The 26,512-nt window shown below is 31.3% G+C and overlaps 1 protein-coding gene across 1 annotated transcript in view; it reads right to left on the bottom strand.

Annotated features, from left to right (window-relative positions):
- Window positions 1–26,296, bottom strand: part of LOC129218023 (myosin regulatory light chain 12A-like) — a 36,704-nt gene extending 10,408 nt beyond the window's left edge. The window contains exons 1-3 of the mRNA XM_054852202.1: window positions 26,147–26,296; window positions 18,276–18,531; window positions 9,491–9,566 (exon numbers count right to left, since the gene is read on the bottom strand). Of these exons, the coding sequence (XP_054708177.1) occupies window positions 9,491–9,566; window positions 18,276–18,311 (112 nt within the window). The 5' untranslated portion in view covers window positions 18,312–18,531; window positions 26,147–26,296. The remainder of the gene's footprint in view (window positions 1–9,490; window positions 9,567–18,275; window positions 18,532–26,146) is intronic.
- Window positions 26,297–26,512: the final 216 nt, after the last annotated feature.

Here is a 26,512-nt window from a genome sequence, read left to right as displayed (position 1 = left end):
AGCAGACCCTCATTAGCCCCCCCCCCCCTGGCTTTCGAAAACGAATGTGAGAGCGATTTTTGCTGTTTTCTTTCCTCCTAGTATAACTTACATTGTTCTCGTCAGCCTATAAAACTCGAAAGGGAGAGCCTGCAATGCAGGTGTAACGCATCAGTTTTTCGGACAATTTTCTTTAATATAGTTATACTTTTAGATTGGGTTTCCATTTCAAATGAGCTATTTTTGAATTGTTATCATCTTATTTTTTTCCCTTTTGAATAAATATATTTATTCAAAACCGTAGTTTCAAAAAATTGCTTCCCCCCCCCCCCCCCCACCGCTTCTCTCCACGAAGAGCGTGCGGTACTCAGAACATTCAAGTGAAAAAAAAATCAGTTTTCTATCCTGCCGGTAAAACAATATATTTTTTGTAAAAAATGCTTTTTTTAAGCAAAGGGGTTCTCCCCCCCCCCCCCCAGAGCACAAGAACACTCCCTTGTAAAACTACTGAACTTCCGAAGAAGCGAGATCCCCCAAAGAAGCGAAAAAAATGTCGAAAGAATCCCTTCTGAAAATTTTAATGGCGCAATGATCGCCCCTCCCCCCCCCCCCCCGCCGGATACACCCAGCTCAAAGAAAATCAATATTAAAAGAGACTTGAATGACTTTTTGCTGACAAACTTCTGTGGATCCTCACAGAATTTTTGAAAAACGAAAAACATTCATCATTTGAGCACAAAAGACATAATATTATAAGTTTTTCATGCTTTTTAAAAATAGATTACTTTGTTCACCATGCAATCAGATACTGCGCGTGCGCACAATGTAAAAGGCGGGAGGTTTCGACGATGCTTGTTCACGAAAAAGTGGCAACAGCCAAAAGCCACGCCATCGCCATGTTGACTGTTTGTTTACGGAAGTGTATTTTCAGCTCTTTGCTCTTGGTTAAATAAGTATTATGTATATTAATCTTTCATCTTCCCCGCGAATATCAGTTTATTATTTAGTTTCGGAAGTCAGTAGCACTTCACTAAACTAATATTCAAAAACAGTTGAAAATTTTCTTTAGTACTATATCTCTTAGCGATTCGTACAGTACAATGCGATTTTGATCTTACTCAGCAGGCTGGGTCTCACAAGAATTCGTACAAAATGCATTGCCAGAATGTATTCGATGCATCTTCTTTTTTTTTTGCGTTTATCTTTAATCATGATCTCAAAAAAATTTTTATAATCTTTCTGTAACTAAATTATAAAAGCTCCCATTTTGTCATGACAAAATAGAAAATTATTGTCGTATTAAATTGACAAAAGGAATTGTTTGAATTCCTTTTATTATTGATTATCATCCAAAAATCAGCTCAATATAAAGTTTAATAAAAGACCTGCTTAAAACTTTCAAGCCGAAGACTTTTTTGATAACTTTTTATTAAAATACGTGTGAAAAAGAATTAATCGAGGTAAAATTTAGATAAATTTATCTATTTTTAATTAATGAATTGTTGATTGTATATTAATTATTAATTAATTTTGTTTTCTTATGATTATTTCTTGTGTGTACAATAGGATTGTTGATTGCCTATCAAATTTATCAATATACCTGTCTAATTATCAAAAGAGCTGAAAAACGACTTCCGTATACACACAATCTGTTATTTCTAATATTCCATGGTAAGAAAAAGTTGTATTCAGTTTTAGGTTTTTAGTGATTCTTCCCTCTCGATTTATATATGTCTCAAACAGAAAAAAAAAGTGAATTAAATTTTATTATTTAAAAAAAAATCGAATAAAAGGGGATTAAAGGTTTAAGGGAGTGGCCGCTAGGGCTGGGCCATGTATCGTAAAAGCCAGTGTACATCCTATATCGTTTAACCGGTTTAGAATTTTCCTCTAAACCTACGCATCAATACCTCACCGACTACGAATCCAAGGGGATCCCAATGGGAGGTCCAGGTCACTGTGACAAACCTACCAAAAATGTTCATTGTCGACAATTTTCTGGTGTTTCGGTAAATTTAGAGACTGCACATTAAAATTATTATTATTATGATTTTTTAAAAATTAATAAAGATGTTTAGATACATGTTTGTGCTCATGCTCGTGTATTTTATCACTTGATAAAATTCAGAACATCATTCGACAAATTAAGATTTTTTTTTTTTTGAGCAACTTAAAATTTTCTTTTTTTTTTTGAATGACACAAATAAGACTAGAGACGTACCGAGTAGCAGTTTGACCGAGTACTCGGCCGAGTACCGAGTTCCAATTATGTTTTAAGAAGAACCATCGACACGCATGTGACGAATTTTGAAATCATTGCAATAGTAGTATAGACTTCCATATCTAAATAATTTTTTACAACTACTTGGTATTCGCCGAGTGCCTGATCAAAATTTGGCCGAGTATCGAGTACTCGGTACGTCTCTAAATAAGACAAAACAAACTTTAAAAGCAAAATTGAAGTCAGGCGGAAAAAAGTCTCTCTCTCGTTTTTTTTTCAAAGAAGCAGCTTGTTGAAGTAAAAACTATTACATATATAGCACATCATCTAAAAATATAAAACAGTTCAGAAATTTTCTTCAGAGTCTGAAATCAAAATTTCTAGAATGAAGGACCACCTGTTAAGGTAATTTTGTGTGTCAATAATTTCAGATATGTTTTGGACATGAATTAAAGTTTTTGACAATTATGTCAAAAAGAGGTTTTTGACACCACAGTAAAACCCGCGGTCACGCACACAAAGCCAGATAAAACCATCACCTGTCAAAAACTTACCAACCCTGTGGATTGTGATAGAAAATTTTCATGAAAAATCATACATTGTCTTGAAATCTTTTTTTCCCCGCCTCTCTTAAGTGTACAACAATAATAAAAATATTGTTTTCAATGTTTCAAATTAATTAAAAGGTAAGTGAAGTAGTTTTTTTATGTTTCATTTGGTTTTATTTCAGAAAGTATAAATTATATTATTTGCAATACTCTCAACCACTTTGATGTCAAAAACTGATTTAAACTTGAAAACTAAAAACTGCTAAGTTGATGCTGAGAAAATTGGGCAAACTTTATGTGTAAAGTAATTTTTCAGCACGTTTTCATTTAATTATAGTTAATTTAATATATAACATTAATTGCATTAAATATATATACTTCAATAATAACTTTAATTAATTATTGCTAATAACTTTAATAAAAGAAATTCAAGTCATCATAGACCACATCAACATTTTATGATTGCTTGATCCAACCTAAGTTGAAATGACATGACATCTTTAGTAATAATACATCTGAAAGTCGCTCTGTCTGGATCTCTGTGATGTGCATAGCACCTAGACCGTTCGGCCGATTTTCATAAAATTTGGAACAAAGTTAGTTTGTAGCATGGGAGTGTGCACCTCAAGGCGTTTTTTCAAAAATTTATTGACTTATGATTTATATGATTTTGTTCTTTTTCTATTCCAATTTTAAGAACATTTTCCCGAGCAAAATTATCATAAGATGGATGAGTAAACTACCAAGTTATAACGAGGAACATGGGCCAGCCAATTGGGGAGAGATTCACCATACATTTTTTGTAAATATACAGGCGAGCCAAAAGACCTTTTAATTTTCTACTAAGGGCAAAGCCGTGTGGGTACCACTAATTTAAAATAAAATAGGTAGCACTTGAAGGGTAATGAGGTGTCATATCAAATCATTACAGAAAAATAGAATATTTTGCCTCTCTCACATTTTTTGAGGAGATAATTTTTCTTTCCTTCTTAACTTCAGTAAAAACTGATCGTTACAAATAATGCAATCTTGATGGAAATATGCAACTTAGTTTTCTTACATCTTATGAGACATACAACATCAACCTTACTATAACAAAACATTTGATTATTGTAACAGGAAAAGAAAACTTCTAATGCTAAGTGTATATAAATATGTAAAGTCAATAAACAGCTATTTTTTAAAAAATTATGCTTATGATAAAAAAATAATATTCAGTCAACTCATAATAACTTGAAGTCCCAAAAGACCAACTAAAATGTACGAGTTATTGGTAGTTTGAGCTATGGGGAAGTTTCCACAACAGTCTCAAGAGTTTGGGAAACGATGAAAATTTCGAGATAAAGGAATATTCAAGTTATCGAGATTTGACTCTATTTAATAAGTTAACGATGATTAATAATAATACAGTAGCCCCTCGTTATATCGCTCTTGTCGAGAGAATATAAAAAAACGCCATATAATCGAGACCATTAAAAACAGTGACCTTCAAATAACTCATGTGCATCTAAAATTTTTCTGGCCTTTTCCTATATTAAGCTGATTTTCCAAATAAAAGATAGTTGTCTTGCCAAATACTTAGAAAACAAATTAAAAATATCTAAAGTTTTTTTAATTGTTTTTTTTCTGGTGAAATAAGAAATCAAATTAATATTTAAATTTAATTATAATTAAGAATTCTAATTGATATCTTGAATATTTTACATGCCCTGCCGGTCATGTTTGTCTGAAAAATAGATGCCCAAATAAAAAATTTTACATGTTCGGTTTTTTATTGAAAATAACAAAAATATTTAAATTTGTCATATAGCATTAATCAGACAAAAAATTTAACAGCATTATATCTGAAACAAGAATTATTTCAGTATTAAACAAAAATGGAAGTTTAAATAAATAGTACATAATAAGTTGCCAGTAAAATTACCAATAATCAATAAAAAAAAATTATAATAATTATATGCCAAGCCGGGCATATAAGGGTTAATTGTCCAATCAGAATTTTTACAAGCCCCAGGTATGTTGGGCAATATAATTTTTGAGCCCTGCTAGATACATTTAAGGATTTTAAATTGAAATGAATTTACTTTACACCTGAGACACAAATACATGAACTGCTTTAAATTGACCTAAAATAAAGATACAAATAATATGGTTAAAAAATTTCACCACAGTTATTTGGTATTCAGCCAGATATTCAGTTAGAATTTTGACCAAATATTCGGTTTTTAGCAAAATTTGGTACTCAATGCATCTTTAAATTTAATTGCTATTATTTCTTAAATTGTATAAATCTTATTTACTGCTGAGAGTCATGTCACAGTTGTTAGGCAGGGACCTCCAGTTAGTAAAGCCCTGACCGCTTTGGGTTTATTCTGCCTTGGAGGTCGTAGTTAAATAATATAGATGCAAGCATGCTCTCCATATGCAGATCTATTATTCGAATAATAATCATTTAAGTTCTCGACAGGGATGCCAAAATATTTTGTGTTAACCGAATTTCGTGTTAACTGATTTCCACGTTTACTGGATTTTGTGTACGCACACATTTTTTTTTTGTTCTTGTGTCTCAGAAAATATAAGAACCAAGTACCTTTGTACAAAAATGTACAGCCAAGCATTTATGTTTATAATTTCTAAGTAAGAAACAAGTAATTCGAAACAGAGGCAATGGCTATTCGAACCAGTTCTCTGTGATAGTGCATTTTCAAACATCTGATTTTTCCTTGATCTCAAGACTGGAATTTCACTGCTGTGTTGATGGGTAAAAAAAACACTTGATCGCTTTTAGACCTTAAACCTCTACTTGGGCAGAACAAGTGTCCAGAATTAGATTTTTTTTTTCACAATGAAATTTTAAATCTAGGTTTGTCAGCCATTTGTCGAAGATTTCACTGTTCATCCCAGCTTTTTTACTGTAAGCATAGTCTACAGCTAAATTTAGTACTTTCTTGAACAACGTGGTTTTCCCGATTTTCCTACACAAGGAAAGGAATTTTCTCGCTGCCAGCCATGTCTCTTGCATTCAAATGCAGATCTTCCGACTTTCGAAAGTAATTTTATGTTAAAGTATGGAGATTTTCTTTTTTCTTTTCCCTTTTTCTTCAAGACCTTGAAATTTTCTTTGTCTTATGCGGGATTTCGTCTAAATCCTCTTCATGTTAAAGAAATGGTTTAAGACTAATTTGTAGCTTTGTCTGACAAGGAATGGCATTTCATTCACGTTAAGCAAGTTCGTTTTAACAAGGTTCGACTGTATAACATGTTATAATTGCCGAAGCTTAAATAATTAAATATTTTCAGAATCACAGAGGTGTAGCATTTGATCAAGCTAGAAAATTAGTTAAAATTATGTATGCGATTTTATTTTCAATTCAAATTTTAAACTTTCTTTCACTATATCCTATATATACCAATAAATTTATTCAATGATTTTAACCTGCTTATGTATTAGAATTTGCCAGTTAACTAGTTTTTTGCATTTTGAAATATATTTATTTAGTTTGGTCATTTTGACATTTTCCGTTTCGTAGTTTTTGCAGCAACTCCAATATTTTGTGGATATTTTAAAATTTTGTTTTCATTTTCTTATTCTTTTAAAATAGATATATTTTTGCAAACTTGAACAATTGTATCATAGGGACAGATACTGTTTTTTCTAAGAAAAATGATATTTCTTTCTCTGTCTGGTGAACAATACAGAGCAGACATTGTACAACAATGAAAGAAAAGTTGCTTTGCAGTCATTCAGTAAAGAAGGTATTATGAGCTGTTTTCTAAGCTGCATCTAGCTTTAAAGGAACATGCATTAGGAGTTCCAGTTCCAAGTTAGCATACTTTATTCTAAGCATAAATGTGGGTGGATGCGTCAAGACTGTTTCAAATCATTCTGTAGACTACCGAGCACTAATCATACATGAATGTTGTCGCAACCCATTAGTTCAGCCGCTCTTCACTCCTTGTGTTTACAAATCTTGATGCAGTTTTGCATGTGATCTATCTATAGGTGTTTCAAACGAGGGGCTCTGTAATAAAGAAGCCGTGAGTACCAGCGCTGACCCCTTTGTCTAGCGGTGTGAGAAGTCTGACTTTGAATGGGGAGATCCTAGGTTCGAATCCCGATTGGTGCATAGATGTACTTTCTCTCTCCTGTCCTTGTGCAGGGGCGGACTGGCCCATCGGACCACGGGCCGGTGCTTCCATCTGCCTGTGCTCCCTCGAAACTGGAACTTCATTTTTTTTGCGTTCTCAAACCTGTGACCTTCACAGATTTTTTTTATGCCTCGAACAGGTTTTTTTTTTTTTGGCTTCAGCTTTTTTTTCTGCTTTTTCACACCTGTGCTCCTTATTTTTTATCCTTTTGCTCCCTCGGTTTTCATCCTGTGCCCTCAAACTGGTGCGCCTTTGGTTTTTTTTTTTTTTTTCTATTTCAAGCTTCCCGAACCTGTGCACCTTTATTTTTAATTTTTGCGCCTTTTGGGAATCAAGGTTCACACCCTCTTGGGGGATCTAGTCCGCCCCTGCCTTTGAATGTTCTGTGAATAATAGCTCACCCGTTAAACGTGTGAGCAACTTATGGCATGTGTGTGTACAGTAGAAATCAGACTTTACTCCAAATTACAGTGCAGTTGGAAAAGTGAAGCAACCTACCCCAAAAGTTGCCAACTCAGCTGGCACAAGACAACAACAACTACATGTGTTTGACTTTTTTTAGACATAGAACCTGTACAGAGTCTGAACGTAAATCGAAAGCTTTTCAACGCCGGTTATAATGGATTAAAAAGCCTGTACAAAGCCTGCGGGTAAATCAAAGGTGCAGGCTATTAACAGTGAATTCGGACAAAAAAACCTGAACAGAGCCTGCAGGAAAATCGAAGGCACAGGTTATGAGCAGTTATTTCGGACTAAAAAACCTGAACAGAGCCTGCAGGTAAATCAAAGCCGCAGGTTATTAGCAGTTATTTCGGACTAAAAAACCTGAATAGAACCTTCAGGTATCTCGAAGGCGCAGGTTATTAGCAGTTATTTCGGACTAAAAAACCTGAACAGAGCCTGCAGGTTTTGATCAGGTTTTACGTAGGGAAATCAGTCCGAAATAACTGCTAGTTTTACGAGGTTTTTTTTTAAAGGTTTTACGCTGACATTTTTTCCTGGGAATACAAGCAATTTTCAAAAATTGACACTCAAATTGTAATATTTTGTTGTACAGTAGACCCTCGTTTTACGCGGTGGTTAAGTTCCACGGAAATGCCGCGTAAATAGAGACCTAATACTTAAAATACGGGTTTGGTTTTGTAGATAACAAAACACTTCACTCTAGTGATGATTAATTTTATAATAAGTTTAATGTGTACTTATATCGACTTCCATGCACAACATGCGCAAAGAAAACATAAATTAATTTCGTGTTCTGTTTATAAAGAGGAGCTAGCTATGATACGTCTTTTGGCAGTCATTAAGAATTTTTCTCTGTAATTCTTTGCAAAGCATTAACGCATCCATGATCACTTGCGTCATTTCCATGATAGAATCTTCCTTCACTAACAAATCAGAAAGATCATTTCTATTGTCTAGGACTAGCTCAAAGTTTTCAATGTGAACGTCTTTGGCTGTGCGTCACCGACGTCGGTATCCTCGTTGGTTTTGACCTCCTTTGTCACACCTCCTCGTTGGTTTTTGGCAACTTTGTCTCTCCTAAAAGCTCTTCTTCTAGTGAGTTCTGAACTGTGTGGGTTAAATAACTTTACTTCCGGAAAGAACTCTGGAACCAATCGCATAAAATGTCTCCAATGGCCAAAGCTCGATTATTAGCACGTCAAAATACAGTTGATTACGCATAATTTGCAATCTTTAGGAGTTTGGATTTTGAAAGAGGGGAAAATTTTATCTGTTTGCATTGCCTCATCCTCGTAAAATGAGATAAAGGTGTCGAATCTTAAACCGCGTATAATCGAAACAGCGTAAAATAAACCCGTGTAAAACGAGGGTCTACTGTATATCAAAAATTATTTTGAGGTTATCAAAGGATAAAGTTCTTTTTATTAACATTTTTAATATTATTTAGTTGGGACCTTCTAATATTCGGTGCAGTATTTATTTGGTTAATATTTAGCGTGTTTGTATTTTTAATATTTTTCACACTTAGTCAAGTGCATTCGGGGTAAAGTGGATGGGGCAAAGTGAAATAGTTCATTTCATTTTCTCGTTCAATCATTTACTACATCGCTCACGTCTTCATTTATTAAATAATTTACATTAATAATTTATTCATTCATTCATTTCATTCACTTATTTTCTTATTCATTATCTTTTTTGTTCACTCATTTATTTTTCTTGTATTAATTATTTAATTTACTTTTTTATTAGTTTTTTGTTCCATTATCTTTTCAGTTATTGAATTACCCTTTTAATTGCTCACTAGTTTGTTCAAAAATATATTTTACACTTAAATAGAACATATTTCATTCGATAAATATTTAATTTTTCAGTTTGCCCCATGAAAAAAAAAAGTGATAATTTTCCTTTTTTTTTAATGGAACAATTTTACTGCTAAAAATAAAAAATATTGTTTCAATGCAAGTTTTATTATAAAATATAACATTATTTTTTATGTACTGTTATTTTCAAAACAAATTTCCACTTTGTTCATTTTGAAAAAGCTCAGTCATCTTAACCATTTCACTTTGCCCCACATTCGCCTACTAACATTTGACTTGCACTTGACAAACAAAATTGAGAAACTTACCTAACATCTCAAACGTAAGCTTTAAGTCTGCCTTTGTAATAAATCCATCTTTATCTTGGTCGATTAATTGGAAAGCCTGTAAAATATAATATAATGCATTCGAGTGAAAATTAAAAACTCTAAAATGTATTTAAAATATTTATTACACAGAAAAAAAAATGGAAATCATAAAAATTACTATCAATATCAGGGTGTGGTAAGAAATAAAATTACCTCCAAGAATAAATTTAATGGAAAATGAGGAATAGCAATTCTTTTCCTTGCGGATAAATTTCCAAATATGGTTAGGACATGGTATTGAAATATACCTCGTCCATTGCTATCTTTGCTTTAAAGCTTTTCAGAAAAATATATTATATTTTTATGTTTAGTATTTCAATTTTATTTGAATTTGTATTTGAAATGTATCTCATGTTTTAAATGTATATATATTGCACTTCAAAGTTTCTAGCAGTTTAGCGCTGGCTTTGAGTGCAAATCTCGTCTTTTTTACTTCATATGGATAAGTCAATTAATAGTTTAGCGCCTGGCAAAATGGAGGTTAGTAGGTTAAGGTAGCATGTGTTTGGGACCTTCCCTCGTGCTAAATAGAAAGAGCCTTGTGAGTAAAGGGATTGGTCTTCCCCCTGACGACGTATCAGTCCCTTGTTCACGTTTTTCATTTTATCTCGTTATGGTGTGGTTTTTGTGTTCTGGCATTTTACAATTTCTAGTTCTTGTTTTTCTTGAATATGTTTGTACTGTTTTTGTTTCTAGCAGCTTTGCGCTGTCACTACAGTACATTTTTGTGTTTAATCTTTCAATTTTATTTGAATTTGTATTTTAAATGTATCTCATGTGATCAGGCCTGTGCCAAGCCTCATCGGTGCCGTCGTGCAAATGTCTTTTTAGTGTCTTAATGCAGTGGCGTTCAAGAAAAATCTAGTTAACACTTGGAGTGAGGTTTTGTAGTCAAATATAATGCGGAAAAAATAGGTTTGAAATTTAATTTATTTAAAAAACAGTGTGTAAATATTTAATTTTAGAATACAGTGTACGTTTTTACTTCATATCTCGAAGTTATTTCAAGTTCAGTAGCTCATCTGATATGCTAATGCGTTTTGGAAAAAGAAAATATTTCAAATATCAAAGCCAACACAGCTCTAAATGTTTCTCTAATTGATGAATAAAGTTAACCAAATTTTTATGTCTGTCAAAACATGATAACAGGGTACTCATTGTATTTTCAAATTGAAGTATAATAATGAGGAGTATTATAATCCACCTTAAAATCTGAAACTGAAATCCTTTTCGGCAAAAGCAATAAATCTAAAATACGGAATCGTTAAAAAGGCATTGAATTTAATATCTAAAACAAATACATTGTCCAAAGCCCTTCTTATTAATTTTATGCACAAATAGTTGAAAAAAGGAGGGGGGAGGAGAGAGAAAGAATCGAGTAATTATGGTCAAGTCTTTACTTTTTGGAACTAAGAAATTAGCGTAAATTGTTGTCTACAATGCAAAAATATTACGCACAAGTAAATAATATGCAAGTGTGCTTACCGTATTTTTTTGTGTATAATAACATGAAGCAGTCGCATTATCACAAACTGTAGTCAAAAATCACAAAAAGACACGTTGCACAAATTATAATACAACATATTCATCACAAGAACCAAAATGAGGAACAGCAAATTTGTTGCACCTCGAATGCTCAATCTTATGTACTATAGACATACCGAAATAGCATTTACGGCTCCACAACAGGACGAAAAATGATAATGTATGCATTAATTAACATCACGTATTTTCAGTGTAGAAGATAGTGCTTTAGCATGTTTAGACACAACAAAGTTATCATTTTTCCTTCTATAGATAGGTAGCGAGACGGATTGCATGTTTCAATGAGCAGTATAATTTCACCGTCACCATGGGACTTCATGAAAATTTTAGTTTTTAGGTGGGATTTTATTTTTCCCTTATTTGGAACATTTTTGAACGGTAGAGCTTGGCGCCTTTTTGACCCTGGCTCCGTCGTGCCCCGCTCGACCCTGCACATAGGGACGGCGCGGCCCTGCATCATGTGATATATATATATATATATATATATATATATATATATATATATATATATATATATATATATATATATATATATATTAGGGTGGTCCTTATTTTCGAAGTTGTAGATATTTTACACGACGCCCCCTCAATTTGTTCCATTATACAAATAAATGATCCATGCAAAATTTTAAGCCAATCCATGAATATTAACACGTGCCCCTAGAGCCCCCTTTTTTAAGTTTTAAAGAAAAAATTGCGGATTTTCTCATTTTTATGTTAAAATATTCCTAGGTTTCATATTTAAAGTAATTTTGAACCTCAATAGATGTTGCTACTTCCAGACCAACCATTCTCTCACTTTCATTCTGTAAAATTTTACATATTACATAGGGTACATGTACACCAATGACCTTGGGAGAGGCATACCGCTGTTCACGCTCGTTTCAAACCAAGCGATAGGGGAACATTTCTTTCCACCAAGATGGACACAAGGGATTCTAAAGGCCATTAATGAATGGCCTAGGCCATTAATGAATGATTTTTGACAACAACAAATTGCCTCCTCCAGGCTTTGGGGGTGTTGATTTAGAAAATTTTCTGTGTATGTAATAGGTGCGGCAAAAAGGGTCACTAGGTTTCCCTGCTATAAATATAAGTAATGAAAATTATATTTTAATTCGCTGTTCTTTAGTTATATACTTAAATGTTTATGCATTCTTATAATTAAAATTTTGAAAAATCCTCGACTACCTTACCATAAAAATAAACTCTATTTTCCATATCTAAAATATAAATTTAAAAAAAAATCCAGATCGGAATAATGTAAAAATCTATACTTTAAACTATCTTCTATTTCAGTACATAGTCTTTTATTATCATCAAATTCCTCTTGCAATTCACAAGATTTAGAAACCGAAATGGGTATCTATCCTAACCTGTTGAACCTTTTTTCTATACCCGGTCTACCACAACGCAAAAAAACTTGACAACTATTGAGATCTGCTTGCATTTCATCAATGTTAGACAAATGCCATATTAGGGACAAAGATGCTGCTCATTCATTAACAGCCAATGTAGATGCAGTAAATTTAAATCCAAATATACCCTTTTGATCAATCATACATCCCTTAAGAGAGCAAGAGAAAATCTTCGAGAGGTAAAATCAGATTTCATGAATTTAAATTTAGATTTTTTAGTTATTCCCTGGGATACAAAGCTACATCCAGATGTAACTGGAAAAAAACGCCGATAGGCTTACCATGATAGCTTCAAGTGCCAATGTTGAACAGCTACTTAGAATTTCTGAGACATTTCTTCAGTTGTATATGATATTTTAGATGATTGCTCTTTATTGCTAACTGTTCAAGCTGTAGTGTTTTATACAGCGGCTTACAATACCGGCCGTATAAATTGTGCATGTAATGTTTTAGAGCAAAAGCTGAACGGTGATATATTGCATTTGTATTGCTATCATCATGCACTCAAAATCGTACTGCAGAGTGTCTTTAAAGAAATTCTTGCCTTTCTTAGTTCTAGACTTCGATATTCTATTATTTAAGCGCTTCAAAATTCAAAAATTACACATACCACTTGAATTCTAAAAGAAGAATTGGATGACATATTATTGTTCATAGAAAGCGGAATTAAGAAATATTACAGAGAATTAAAATACCGTGTAATAATATTTCTTGGTGAAGTCCTCCCTCCTACAGGGATATGTTTTCGTCAACCTGGAGCTTATCTGTGAGCCAGAGGGGTGGCAAAAGGAATTTATTGTTTGAAAATTGATATATTTAGGAGGCAATTTAAATTGACACTACATGAAGAGATTGCCCGTAAATGCTGTTTAACAGTTAAATGTTGTAGGAAGATATAGTTTTTCGCAGCAACCCATTCTAGGCCTTTTAAATTAATATAAAGTCTAGTGTCTGAAAAACCTGCAGCGTACAAAATGATGACAAACATGCAGCAGAAGCAGTGATTGAAAAATTCATAAATCACTTATGGTACTTAGGGGATGAACTAGTAGCTTTGTCCGTATTGGATGAAGGAATTAACATTGAAGAAAAAAACTGCTTGCTGAATAGGAAGATCTGTGTCTGATGACTGTATAAAAAATTTCAAATAACAGTAGATGATTTGGAATACTTTCTTAGTAAAGATCTTCCTCTTTATAGAATCAATTACAAATCAATAAAACTGTTTGATGTTACAAACACCAAAAGATGTTTTCCTATTTGATCCTGATTCATGGCAAAATGAAGAAAGCTATTTAAAGGGAAGAGATATCGTTAAAATGCTGAAAGTTGTGAATGATACAACTGAAAGAGGAGCACAATTATACGAAGAATTTCACAATCAATTTACCAAATATGAGTCACAAAAGCAGTTTAGTATTTTACAGACACTCCAAGACTATCGAAAAAAAAATGCACATGATTGAGATACATTGAGAAAAGCGTACGATTAAGGTCAAATTTCTGAAGCAATATTTCATTATTATTCAGTGTACAATCTTTAGACGATATGAAGTAATTAAAAAGATTAATTTTAGTGCTACCCCGCTGTAAAAATATTTTACAAACGTAGGAGAAACGATGTACGGGGTAGGAAATAAAAACTCGAAGATTTGTGGGAAAATTATCAAAAGTGTTAAAGTTCACCGTCCTAGGGGCACGTGTTATTATTAACCGATCGAGTTCAAATTTTGCACTGATTACTCTTTATTATAGTGTCACAAAACTAGGGGGCGTCACTTGTTGAATTCCGAAATTTCTTTTTTCCCATATAAATAAGGACCACCCTAATATATATGTATATATATATATATATATATATATATATATATATATATATATATATATATATATATATATATATATATATATATATATATATATATATATATATATATATATATATATATATATATATATATATATATATATATATACATATATATATATATATATATACATATATATATATATATATATATATATATATATATATATATATATATATATATATATATATATATATATATATATATATATATATATATATATATATATATATATATATATATATATATATATATATATATATATATATATATATACAGTGGCTCACAAAAGTCTTCGTACACCTACGACTTTCAACGAAATAGGCCCCAATCCATTGGCTAGAATTAATATTTCAGAATAGGTATTTGATTATAAGATCTTTGATCAATTTTCAACAAAACTACATGAAAAGATTTTTAAAAATATTAAAACTTGATTTTTTAAAAATCAAAAACCAAAAAGTGCCGGAAATTTTATCTCACAAAAGTCTTCGTACACTTTATAAAATGTCTATATATTATTGAATAATCTAACTTTTGATTAAGTTATTAATTAGTAGAGTATCATAGGGTATTCATAACACCTTTAAAACCTCTGGGAATAGATTTCATTCTTTTTCTTTCCTTTTTTTGCGTAATTTCTGAGTAAGTGTTCAACCATACTTCGAGTCTTACTGTTTCAAGCTCTATTTTCATTTTAAAGCCCTGTTTTTGTAATTTAGCCTCCAGATATCTCTAAATACGTTACATTAAGTTAAAATCTGGAGATTGAGGGGGTATTTTCTAAACCTTAGGACAATTTTCGAGGCACTAGACGCAAACGTTGAAAACCGTGTGCTTCTTATCATTATCTTGATAAAAAAAACTAAGTTGTTTCCAATAACCAAATTTTTGGCTAAGAGTTCAAAATTGGTTTTTAAAATATTTAAAGGAACAGCATGATTCATTATTTCATCAAAAAATTACAAACTACCAAGTCCCGATGCTGTTATGCACCCTCACGCTAGAACACCTCCACCGTCCTGATTAACTGATCCAAATAAGTTCTTAGATTAAGTTCCTAATTTTTTCTTCTACTTACTGTTATACAGCAATTTACCCAAAAATGTTGAATTAATTTTTATCTGTAAGTAAGACGTGATTCGAAAACGTTTTTAGCTTATTTATCATTGATTTTCAGACGAAAAGCATAAGCTTTCTGTTTTTCGCACGACCAAGAAAATTTCTACGAGAATAGGTCCCATTTAATCCAGCTAATCAGAGAACTTGGCGAACAATTTTAGGTAAAAATTAAATGTAAAATGTTTCATTTAACTCTGCAGAAACTTTTACAGCACTCAAATGTGTATTTTTCATAAAGTTTTTAACTTTAAATCTCCGATTACGTTTTGTCAACTTTGCCGGTTGACCTTTTCTTACCTTGTTTTCGGTCCGATTCCTTTCTTTAAAGCATTTATCAAGCACTTTACTATACAAACAAATAAATTAACTAATTTAGAGACATTTCAAACCAATTTATCCCTATTGTGGGGGAAAAATTCAAATTTTGAATGGTGTTTGCGGTTTTTTACGAATACCAGCCACTTTACAGTAATAATCACAATATTAAGGAATAAATAAACAAAAAATTAAAGCCAAATGACTTATAAGGGTCAACACAATGCAAAAATATTAATAAAACAGCATATGATAATTTTAATCATGAATTTATTCGAAAATATTTGAGTGTACGATGACTTTTGTGGCGTGTTATTTCTCTGTCTCTTCGTTTTCTGACCCATTTCGAAAAGAAGATCCGTCAATATTTTGAAAAAACCATTGGGATGTATTTAGAATGACATGGGAATGATGTGAAAAAATATTGGACTTCATATTCGAATTCAGTTTCGAGTTATTTTGGTTTTACTAAAAAATTTCAAAGTGTACGAACACTTTTGGGAGCCACTGTATGTGTATGTGTGAAACGGTAGGCGCCAAGCTTTTTCCTTTTTACCGTACATCTTATTAAAATAATAGATCTAAACCCTCCGAAATTTAAGATATTCATAGTATAAGGAAAGAAAGAAAGCCCTCAAAAAGTGCTCAGGGATATATACAGTGGCTCCCAAAAGTTGTTCGTACACCTACGACTTTCAATGAAATAGGTCCCATGCATTGGTTAGTATTAATATTTCGAAATAGGTATTTAATTATAAAATCTATGATCTATTTGTAACAAAACTACACGAAAATTTTTAATGAAACATTAAAACTTAATTTTTTAAAAATCAAAAACCAAAAAGTACCGGAAATTTTATCTCACAAAAGTCTTCGTACACTTTGAAAAAATGTCAAAAAATTAGTTAATAAACTAACTTTTTACAAAATTATTATTTAGTAGAATATCATGCAGTATCAACAATAGCTTTTAAACGTCTGGGAATATATTTCATTTTATTTTTCTTTCTTTTTTTATGAAATTTCTGAGTAAGTGTTCAGCCGCTCTTCGAATCTTACTGTTTCTACTTCGCTTTTCGTTTCAATGGTGTATTTTCGTATTCTAGCCGCCAGATATCTCCAAATATGTTCCATTAAATTTAAATCTAGCGATTGAGGAGACATTTCTAAGTTTAAGGACAATTTTTGAGGCACCAAACGCAAACGTGTTACTTCTTATCGTTATCTTGATAAAAAACAAAGTTGTTTCTGATCACCAAATTTTGGGCTAATAGTTTAAAATTGTTTTAAAAATATTTAAATGAACAGCATGATTCAATATTTCTTCTAAAAATTCTAAATTCCCAAGTCCTGATGCAGTTATGCACCCTCACACAAGAACACCTTCACCTTCCTGATTAACTGATTCAACTAAGTTCTTAAGATTAAATTCCTAACTTTTTTTCTTCTATTGACAGATATACAACAATTTAACTCAAAATATTAAATTTATTTTTATGTATAAGTAAGACGTTGTTTCAAAACGTTTTGAGCTTATTCATCATTGATTTTACGACGAAAAGCGTAAGCTTACTGTTTTTCGCACGAGCAAGAAAATTTCTGCGTGAAGAGCTCCCCTTTAATTCAGCTAATCAGAGAATTTGGCAAACACTTTTAGGTAAAAATTCAACATAAAATGTTTCATTCACTTCTGCAGAAACTTTTTCAGCACTCAACTGTGTATTTTTTATAATTTTTTAACTGTAAACCTCCGATCACGCTTAGTTAACTTTTCCAGTTGACCTTTTCTTACCTTGTTTTCGATCCGATTCTTGTCTTTAAATCATTTTATTAAGCACTTCACTATAGAATGGTATAAATTAACTAATTTAGAGACATTTTAAATCAATTTATGTCTACTGTGAGGGGAAAAAAATCAAATTTCGAATCGTGTTTGTTATTTTCTACGCATAACTGCCATTTTAAAATAATAAGCAGAATATTAGGGAATAAATAAACAAAAAAAATAAAGGCAAATGACTTTACACTGTCATTACAATTCAAAAATAATAAAAAAAACCACATATGATAATTTTAATCATGAATTATTCGAAAATATTTCAGTATACTATGACTTTTGTGGCGTATTTTTTTCTGTCTCTTCGCTTTTTGACAAATTTCAAAAATAAAATCTTGCAATATTTTGGAAAAAAAAAAAAACTACTGGGTTTTATTCAGAATGGCATAGGAATGGTGTGAAAAAAAAATTGAACTTCATATTCGAATTCAGTTTGTCGTTATTTTAATTTTACTACAAAATTTCAAGGTGTACGAACACTTTTGGGAGCCACTGTATATATATATATATATATATATATATATATATATATATATATATATATATATATATATATATATATATATATATATATATATATATATATATATATATATATATATATATATATATTATCATACCTCTTTGAACTCTTGAACTTTCCTTTGTGTAAACATTGCAAAAACATTGGAACCGCATCTTTGAGCTTTTCTCTTCGTAGATACTTTCTTTTCAACAGGAGGAGGAGCTGGAGTAGGAGGCAACTTCTACTGGAGCTTCCGTTATTTCGGGTGTTGGAGTAGGAGGAGCTTCTTCCCCTTGTGCTGCATCGGTTTCTTGCGGAGCATCAGACTTCTTTTTGGTTTTCTTTTTCTTCTCTTTTTTTTCTTCGTCACCCTGCATAAACCATTAAAATACTAAAACCTATCATCTGGACGGTTTAAGAATGTTACAGCATATCTTAAATATAGATTTCTGTTACAATGCACTGTGATTCACTGGTTTTAAAATGAAATCTTTTTGTATTAAATACTTAAAATTTAAAGCTGACCAGAGTTTTTAAACTAATGATGTGTCAGAAAAGATTTGGTAGTTTGTCTTTTATTGAAGGCCAAGTACGCTGGATTTATTAATTTAGCAGTCTTAGTATTAAAAGTATTTCTTCATCCTGGAGCTGTAAAAGGCATTCTTGCAATTTGTATGGAGAGTTTTCTTGTGAAACTGGGCTGGGATAGCTGTTCAAAAAGTTATTCTTTTTTTTTCCTTCTCAAAACGCAAAGGTTATATTCTTAACTGATTTAATCTTCAGAATATTTGAAACAACAATAGACTGTGCGGACCTGCAATGCATACTTAGGTTCCGTGAAAACCGAAGCACTGTGTTTAAGAAAATATATTAATCGCAACACTTACAGCTTTGTGGTTGTTAGTAATAAGTGCCCTAAAATAATAAAATCAATTTATGAATTACAATAAAACTCCTTATTAACAGAGTCAGAGGAGACAAATTCTAACATCAAGAGTAGGTGCATAGTAAGAAAACTTGTGCGCGTGTGTGAGGATAACCTGAATTAACAACTGGAGTTTTAAAAGTTTCTACCAAAAAGAAATGTCTGAATTTGTGAGAAGGAATGCCGGTTAAGATAATTTGACTGTATTTAAGTCTTCAAGAACTCGTGAAACAGTTAATGATTGAACGAGTTTCATTCATACATGATTATTTATAAAACATATCGTTTGAATGAATTTTGAACATTACTACTAATTATTTCTATCTTCCTTTCGCCCGTAGTTATTTTAATTTTTACTTTAACTGCCTAACAAATCTCTGCACCCATAAAACAGAAAATACATCACCCTTCAAAAAAAAGGGGGGGGGAGAGGGGTGCAAATAAAAAAAAGGAAATGATGAAATAAAAAAAAATTATTCGATTTTGCCAAAAAAAAAAAAAACCCTCCTTTTTTTTCATCTTGATCATAAGTTGCAAAAGCAAAACAAAATCCAAGAGATTTTTATTTTTCAATTTAAAAATTTATGCTTAACTTTTTATAGCGTCTATATATATTACGCGTCTATATATATTATACTTATAAATGACGCTATCTTTTTATAGCGTCATTTATAAGTTCTTATTTGCTAATTACTGAATACCCAAGTTTTCTTTTTTGTTTGAATTTCAAAAAATGTCTTTTCAATTCATCAATTCCAATTTTTCTCACGCACAACAAAATAGCTAAATTTTTTCACGTAAATCGCTCATTTACGTCAGGGTGATTTTTTTCCCCTGAAATTAACTACAAATCTAAGCGCTATTTTTAAATTTATCTTTTGCACCGTATGTTATAATACAATGCAATGGACCGAATGATTTCAAATTTGAAAAAAAAAATATTCCCTTTTATTGAAATTCTTCATTAGTTTTTGTAACTAAAAATATATTACAATAATAATAATGCTATAATGTATAAATAAAAACTAAACTGTGGCAGGACTGCCTGTGAGGACCAAGTCCGTAACTCAGTTTTCCTGACCAGGGGTGCAAGGCAGATGGTCATCCTAACGCGGAACCCCAAATGTTTTGTTCCCAAGTACGCTTGGTACTCATTTTACTGACCCATCGAAAGAATGAACGGCTGAGTCAACCATGCCCAACTTGGGAATAGAACCCGAGCCTGTGGCGTGGAAGCGCGAAGCGCTACTTACTGAGCCACTGGCCTTCAACGTATAAATAAATCAATAAAATTAAATAAACAAATGTTTCGAGTCCGTTCATCCCTCCTTCGACTGATATTGTATAACGCAGGCTCTATTGCCAGCCCTCAGCAGTTTCCCATTTTAATGAGCCTAATGGCGGTTCAAGGCAGCTAAATATAAAAACCTGCATTGTGTTTGAGATACTTGTAATTAGACAATGAAGATATTCTCTTTTTTTCTCCCAAGTGATTTTCAACACTTGGCGTTTGTTTACTATTGCAATTTTTAAAGAACTTATAAAAAAATTCGACAAACCTACACTGTGTGTGCTTTTTTATTCAAATGCTTTCCTCTCTCTAAAGGAAATGTTATTACATACTTTTTTTTATGTAGGTATACCATATTTTCGATGAATTTAAACAGGTACTAAGTGCAATAAATCTTTCAATTTAAGTGAATTTTTCATGTTATCTCTTCTAACAATAAAACTAATTATGGAAAAAAAAAAAACCCTCAACTAGCTATTCACGTAGAAATTGAAAGATCGAAGATTATTTTAATAAGTTGAATCTAAACAGAAGGACTGAATGTAGACCTAATCAATTTACAAATGTATAAAAAGTCATTATAAGAGTTAGTATCAATTGAAAACAGACGGCAAAACACAAAATAAAGAAGGCTTTTTTTCTTTTTCGTGTTTAAAATAAAATATTTGGAATGAAGAGTAAATGTATATTTAAATCTTAACTTCACTTTCTGGTAATTCAAAATATTTGCGGCAAGCAATTTTTGGAATTAAAGAGAAAATAGTTTTGTCTGCAAAATATTTTCAATGTGATGTGTATACATTAACCTCCATCTAATGTAATGACATCGGTATTTAAATGGTACAACGCGATTGATATTAATGAACGATCATCGCTAACTTATAAAATCAAGACACACGAATATCTATTATTACGCTCATCTATTTCAGAAAAAAAAAACTTCAACACTCAGCCTATATTTACATTAACTAATTCTTTATATAAAGGATTTACACAGTCCTGTTAGTACTTTCCAGAACTTTTCCACTTTTTTTCTGTTCATTTTAGCAGTTTTTTGACAAAATATTTGTTCCTCTATCGCTCATTAAAGTTCTCGAAGGGTAAACATAAACTGCGTTTCAAAACTATAACCTACAAAAGGTGTTCTTGATTTCTGCTGTTGAAAAAAAAAATGCCTTTCAGACATTCCCCCGACTAATTAGTCTATCAGCAACAAAAAGCATGCTTTTTTATTCGAAAAGTGTTATGCATATCTTGGATTTTGTTAGCTGTACACTTTCAGAAGTATTTCCATCGATTATTATTCAAACGGTGTTATCTTTTATTAATTATCTTCGTCTACTTTTCATAAAATTTGATTTTTTTTCTTTATCTCTATTTTTACCTTTTTTTTGGCGGAGAACAAAGTAAAATTTTAAATTTGGAGATTTTTTTTTAATTGTGAATTTATTTGAAAATTGATAACGTTTAAACGAAATGGTTGTCATAAAAAGAGATCAATTCAGCTTGAAAAATGTATCGATGGGATATAGGCCTTGATATTATTAACTATACGATAACAATAAGCGGTGGTATTTTAATGTTTTAGAATTAAACAGAATAAAGTTCTACTGAAAATCAAATCAAGTATTTTCTTAAGTGAAATTTCGGCATACAGCCTTTGCACTTCAAAAAGGCATTGGTTTAGAACCAAAATAATTTTACCAAGCGAACGATTTTTAAATTTCTAAGTTCAATTTTTATCATAATTAGTCATCTATCAATTCCAAATGAATTCCATTTTCTCGTTTGTAGGATAAACTTCTACATTCTACAAATAGCATGACAATCTAGTCTCACTGAAGTTTGAACACGAAAACTGCATATATCAATTTAGAAATCCCAGGCTACCGGGAAATTGTTTAAATTTCCTAATTTTTTACGCTTCGCTTTTAAGCTTAAATCTCTCCACTAAAATATTTTACTCGTGTAGTGGTAATAAAACTGAACTTAAAACTTTTCTTTTTGGGAATAGTAAGAAAAATATCACTCGTGGTATTTCCCAATACCCATTTGAAGCAAGTTAGCAACGTGTCATTTCAATAACACTGGTAAACTTTAAACTCATGTTTTGTCCCAAGCTAGTCTTTTACATATCCTGAAGTAGGGGAATGTGGGGCAAAGTGAAATGGTAAAATATTTGCTCTGTTTTTTGTTACCTACCTATCTGGTAATATTTTAACTATGTAGTAACACATGTATTCTATTCCGAGTCAGGAAAAAGTTTATCTCCGAAGATAAAAGCACATGATAATACAGGCAATTTTCAAAAAATTGAGTCTCATATTGTAATATTGTGCTGAATGTCAAAAATTATTTTGGAGATTATAAAATGATAACGTTCTTGTTATCAACATTTTAAGGATTAATTGGCACCGACTAATATTCGGTGCAGAATTTATTTCTTTAATATTAAGTTTGTTTTTATTTTAAATGCTTTGTACGATTAGTTCAGTGCACGTGGCGCAAAGTGGATGGGGCAAAGTGAAATAGTTCATTTTGTTCACTTATTAAATTATTTATAAATATAAAATCACTTGCGTACTTATTTTTTAATTACTTTATTTATATTCCTTCATTTATTATTTTATTTATTCTTTTATTATTTTCTTATTCATTCCCTGTTTTAATCACTAATTTATTAATATTCTCACATGTTTATCAATTAATTAACTTATTTATTCATTCATTGCTTCATTATCTACTCATTTATGTATTCATTCATTGATTAATCAAAAATATTTGTAATAATTAACAGGAAAATATTTCATTATGAAGATATTTCATTTTTCATTTCTCCCCATGATTCTTTAAAGTGAAAATCTTTCCCCCCTTTTTTTTAAATTTACGAATTTTCTGCCAAGAGCAAAAACTAATGTTTCAACGCAAGTTTTAGAAAAAATGCATTGTTCTATCTGTATGTATTGTAACTTTCAATACAAATTTCCATTTTGCTCTTTTTGAAAAAAGTAAGTTATCTTAACTATTTTACTTTGCCCCCATTCCCCTACTTTCGCAAGAGGAATCCATATCTGCTATCAAAAGTTTGCCATCACGTATAGTTTTTCAGCTACTGTAAAAACACTTATATTCGCGAGCTATAATTTTCGTAAAAATGGTGATATCGGTGAATTTGAGAGCTGAAAGTTTCGCGAATTTTAAATGAACAGCAGAACCGAAAGTTGAAGAAAAGAATATTTCTCAAGGCTTAAATTTTCGCGAAATTCGAAAAAATAAGGTGCTCTTACAATATTATAAAGTGAGTATTCTATCTTTACGTTTTTTCTGTATCTACTTCGATTTTACAACACGATTTTTAATCTAAAAAAAGAAAGAAAAACATAAAAATTTCTCCCGCCCGATCTTAAATTAGTGGTCATTTTAGTTTTTTGAAAAAAGTATCGTAAAGTATCGTAAAAAGCTAAACAGAAGTAGTTATCACATTGCCACAGAGGGTCTCCGGAGAAATTCTGCAACCAATATAAAGGAAGGTTGCGAATATACGAAGACAGTTTCATGCAAGTTACTGAGTATGAAAATTTCATGCGGAAAATATAACTCTAAATCTTAACATAAAATTAAGTTTAACGAAAAAATTTATGAAGGCTACGGAAAATATTGAAATGTTCTTTGTACTGAAAATAGAACTCTCCCAAATTTAGTGATGTGAAAATTAAAGAAAGCGTTTTCGTTAACACAAATTAAAAAACTGTTTTTTTAAGGAACACTGAACAAGAAAAACGTGAATGTGTTTCTATCAAGGATGTCGAAGGAAAATTCTTATGAAACTTGAAATCAAGTTGCAGAGATATAGTAGATGCAATAGTGTACATAGGCCTCGGTGCGCCCCCCCCCCCCCATAAGATTTTTTTTATAACTGTAACATAGTGTTATATTTTCGGAGTGCGAATCTTCTTATCTCTGCTATGCTCTCTGTAGTGCTATGTACGTTACTCAGTGGATGGGATGCTTAAATAATTTGAAGAATTAAACTACAAAATGTCTCTAAAAATACTTTCTTCACTCTTAAGTGGATTTCTTCTCCAAAAGCAGGGGCCTCTGTAGCAATGAACATGATGGTCGATTCGATCAGGACATTTCAGTAATAAAAAGACTTGTCAAGAAAGGACAAGCATGCTTGCGGATTATTGCTGGACTTCATTATATAGGACTTTCCAGAGGCAAATTATATTGTACAAGCTGAAATCACATCTTTTAGGTAAGGTGAACATTACTCGATTTTCTCGGTGTAAGTGCAACTTTTGCAAACTATTGCATTGCCTTTTCACGCAAAATCCTTACGTGATGGAGAAAAATGGTTTACATTTTTTAATTCAGCTTGAAAATTACTACCTATGTCAAGCAATCAAGTCCTTAAGACAGAAAAAGAAAAAAAAAATTTGTAGACCAATGTAATACGGTCCATTCTTTGTGTCACAGAAATTCATATTCTTCACACTTAAACAATTTTTTTTTTCTGATTTGATTCCGATCCTGATGATTTAATCACAGTAAGCAGCTACATGCAATATACCTAAGGCAATTCTGCCTTAGTCCTGGCTTAGGGGCGGTAACTTACTGCTAAATACAGTAAGCAGCTGTTCCTCCGCCCTGTTTTAATTCCCTCGAAAAAATCAATGATCCGAATTAAATAAACCGTCCTCAATGCTTTCCTTTTTTTTTCGGTGGGGAAAAAAGTTTATAAAGTTTAACTTTGGAAATGTAAAACGCTTGCTCATTTAAACAATTTTCATTTAAGTTGCTTCGAATTTTTATTCATACATTTTACTTTTATTTTTCTCTCGGTTTCATTTACTTTTGCAAGTTAATCATTTAAAATTTTTAAACCGGGCAATATTTAAGAAACAAAATAAGTAAATAAACATCAAAACTAGACATACGAATGGTTTAATATTGTAATTCAAAAGTTCCAATGTACATCAGAAAGCAACTCAAACTTTGAAACTGGCTTCTTTACGCATTAGGATGTAAGTGCAATGATTTATGTGTAAATGAATACTATTTCGTCTTTGAGAAATTGTTCAAACTTATTAACATCAAAAATTTCTTAACCAGCTTTTATTAAAATAATACTTCGAATTTAGTTTTAGTTCACATTCAGATGAAATATAATTTTACTATAATTACTATACATATGTATTAAAAATAGTAGTTTATCGTCCCCCCCCCCACCCATGTCTCTCTTTATTGATCAAACGCTGCAATCGTAAACGCGGATTGTGACTCTTCATGACTGTAGATTGTTTTAAATGAAACAGAATAAAGCATGAAACATGTAAGTGCAATATTTTCCGTTAAAAAAGTAAAAATTCTAATTTTCAGCAGTCTTTTTCAGAAAGTTATAGCTTTAGTTGACAGGAACATAAAAAAAGTAAACCAGAAGCAACATATTTTAAACTGAAATCATATTTCTGAAACTTCGTTTATTTTATTTCGCATATTTTATGGAATGAAACACATTGTAATTGTTGCAGTATAAGTTACAATTATACATCTTTACTTTTTTTTTCAATGCATAAACATCCGTTAAACGATCCATAAAATTCTAGTCTTTTAATTATTTTCAACTGATTCTGCAGGTAAAAATAATCATTTGTTACTTAAGCACATGCATAGTTTTGTGTAAAGAAAATCATGAAATTCAGTAAATTTAAAATTCACAGCAACACACACAGTAATTAGCATAATATAAATATCAACGGGTGCTTACCATGATTTGTTAAAATTTGTATCCAAACAGAAAATAAATTAATTTGAAATTCTGATGTATATACGTCCGTCACTTAAGATTCGAACTCAGAAGGAAAAGCTATTTAAGGGGCTTAAATAGTTTTTTTCTCGTTAATTAGGGCGTGTTTTAAATGAAAGTTCACTTTCATATAAACTCGACTAAATTTGGAAAGCCGTGGGAAGCAGCTTCGAATGATAAGTAAAAAATAAAATGAAAACAAAAATTATTTACATTAAGCTTCAAATGCGGGTATGATGAGGGAAAAGCCGATTTTTTCTTTTTTCTTCTTTGCTACGCTTCTGCCTCGCTCCTGAGATGAGTAAATGCGGAAATTCTTAACGCCAA

The sequence above is a fragment of the Uloborus diversus genome, chromosome 3, assembly GCF_026930045.1.
Source record: "Uloborus diversus isolate 005 chromosome 3, Udiv.v.3.1, whole genome shotgun sequence".
NCBI lineage: Eukaryota > Metazoa > Arthropoda > Arachnida > Araneae > Uloboridae > Uloborus > Uloborus diversus.
Note: the sequence above shows the minus strand (reverse complement) of the source record. Positions and strands in the feature narration are given on the sequence as shown.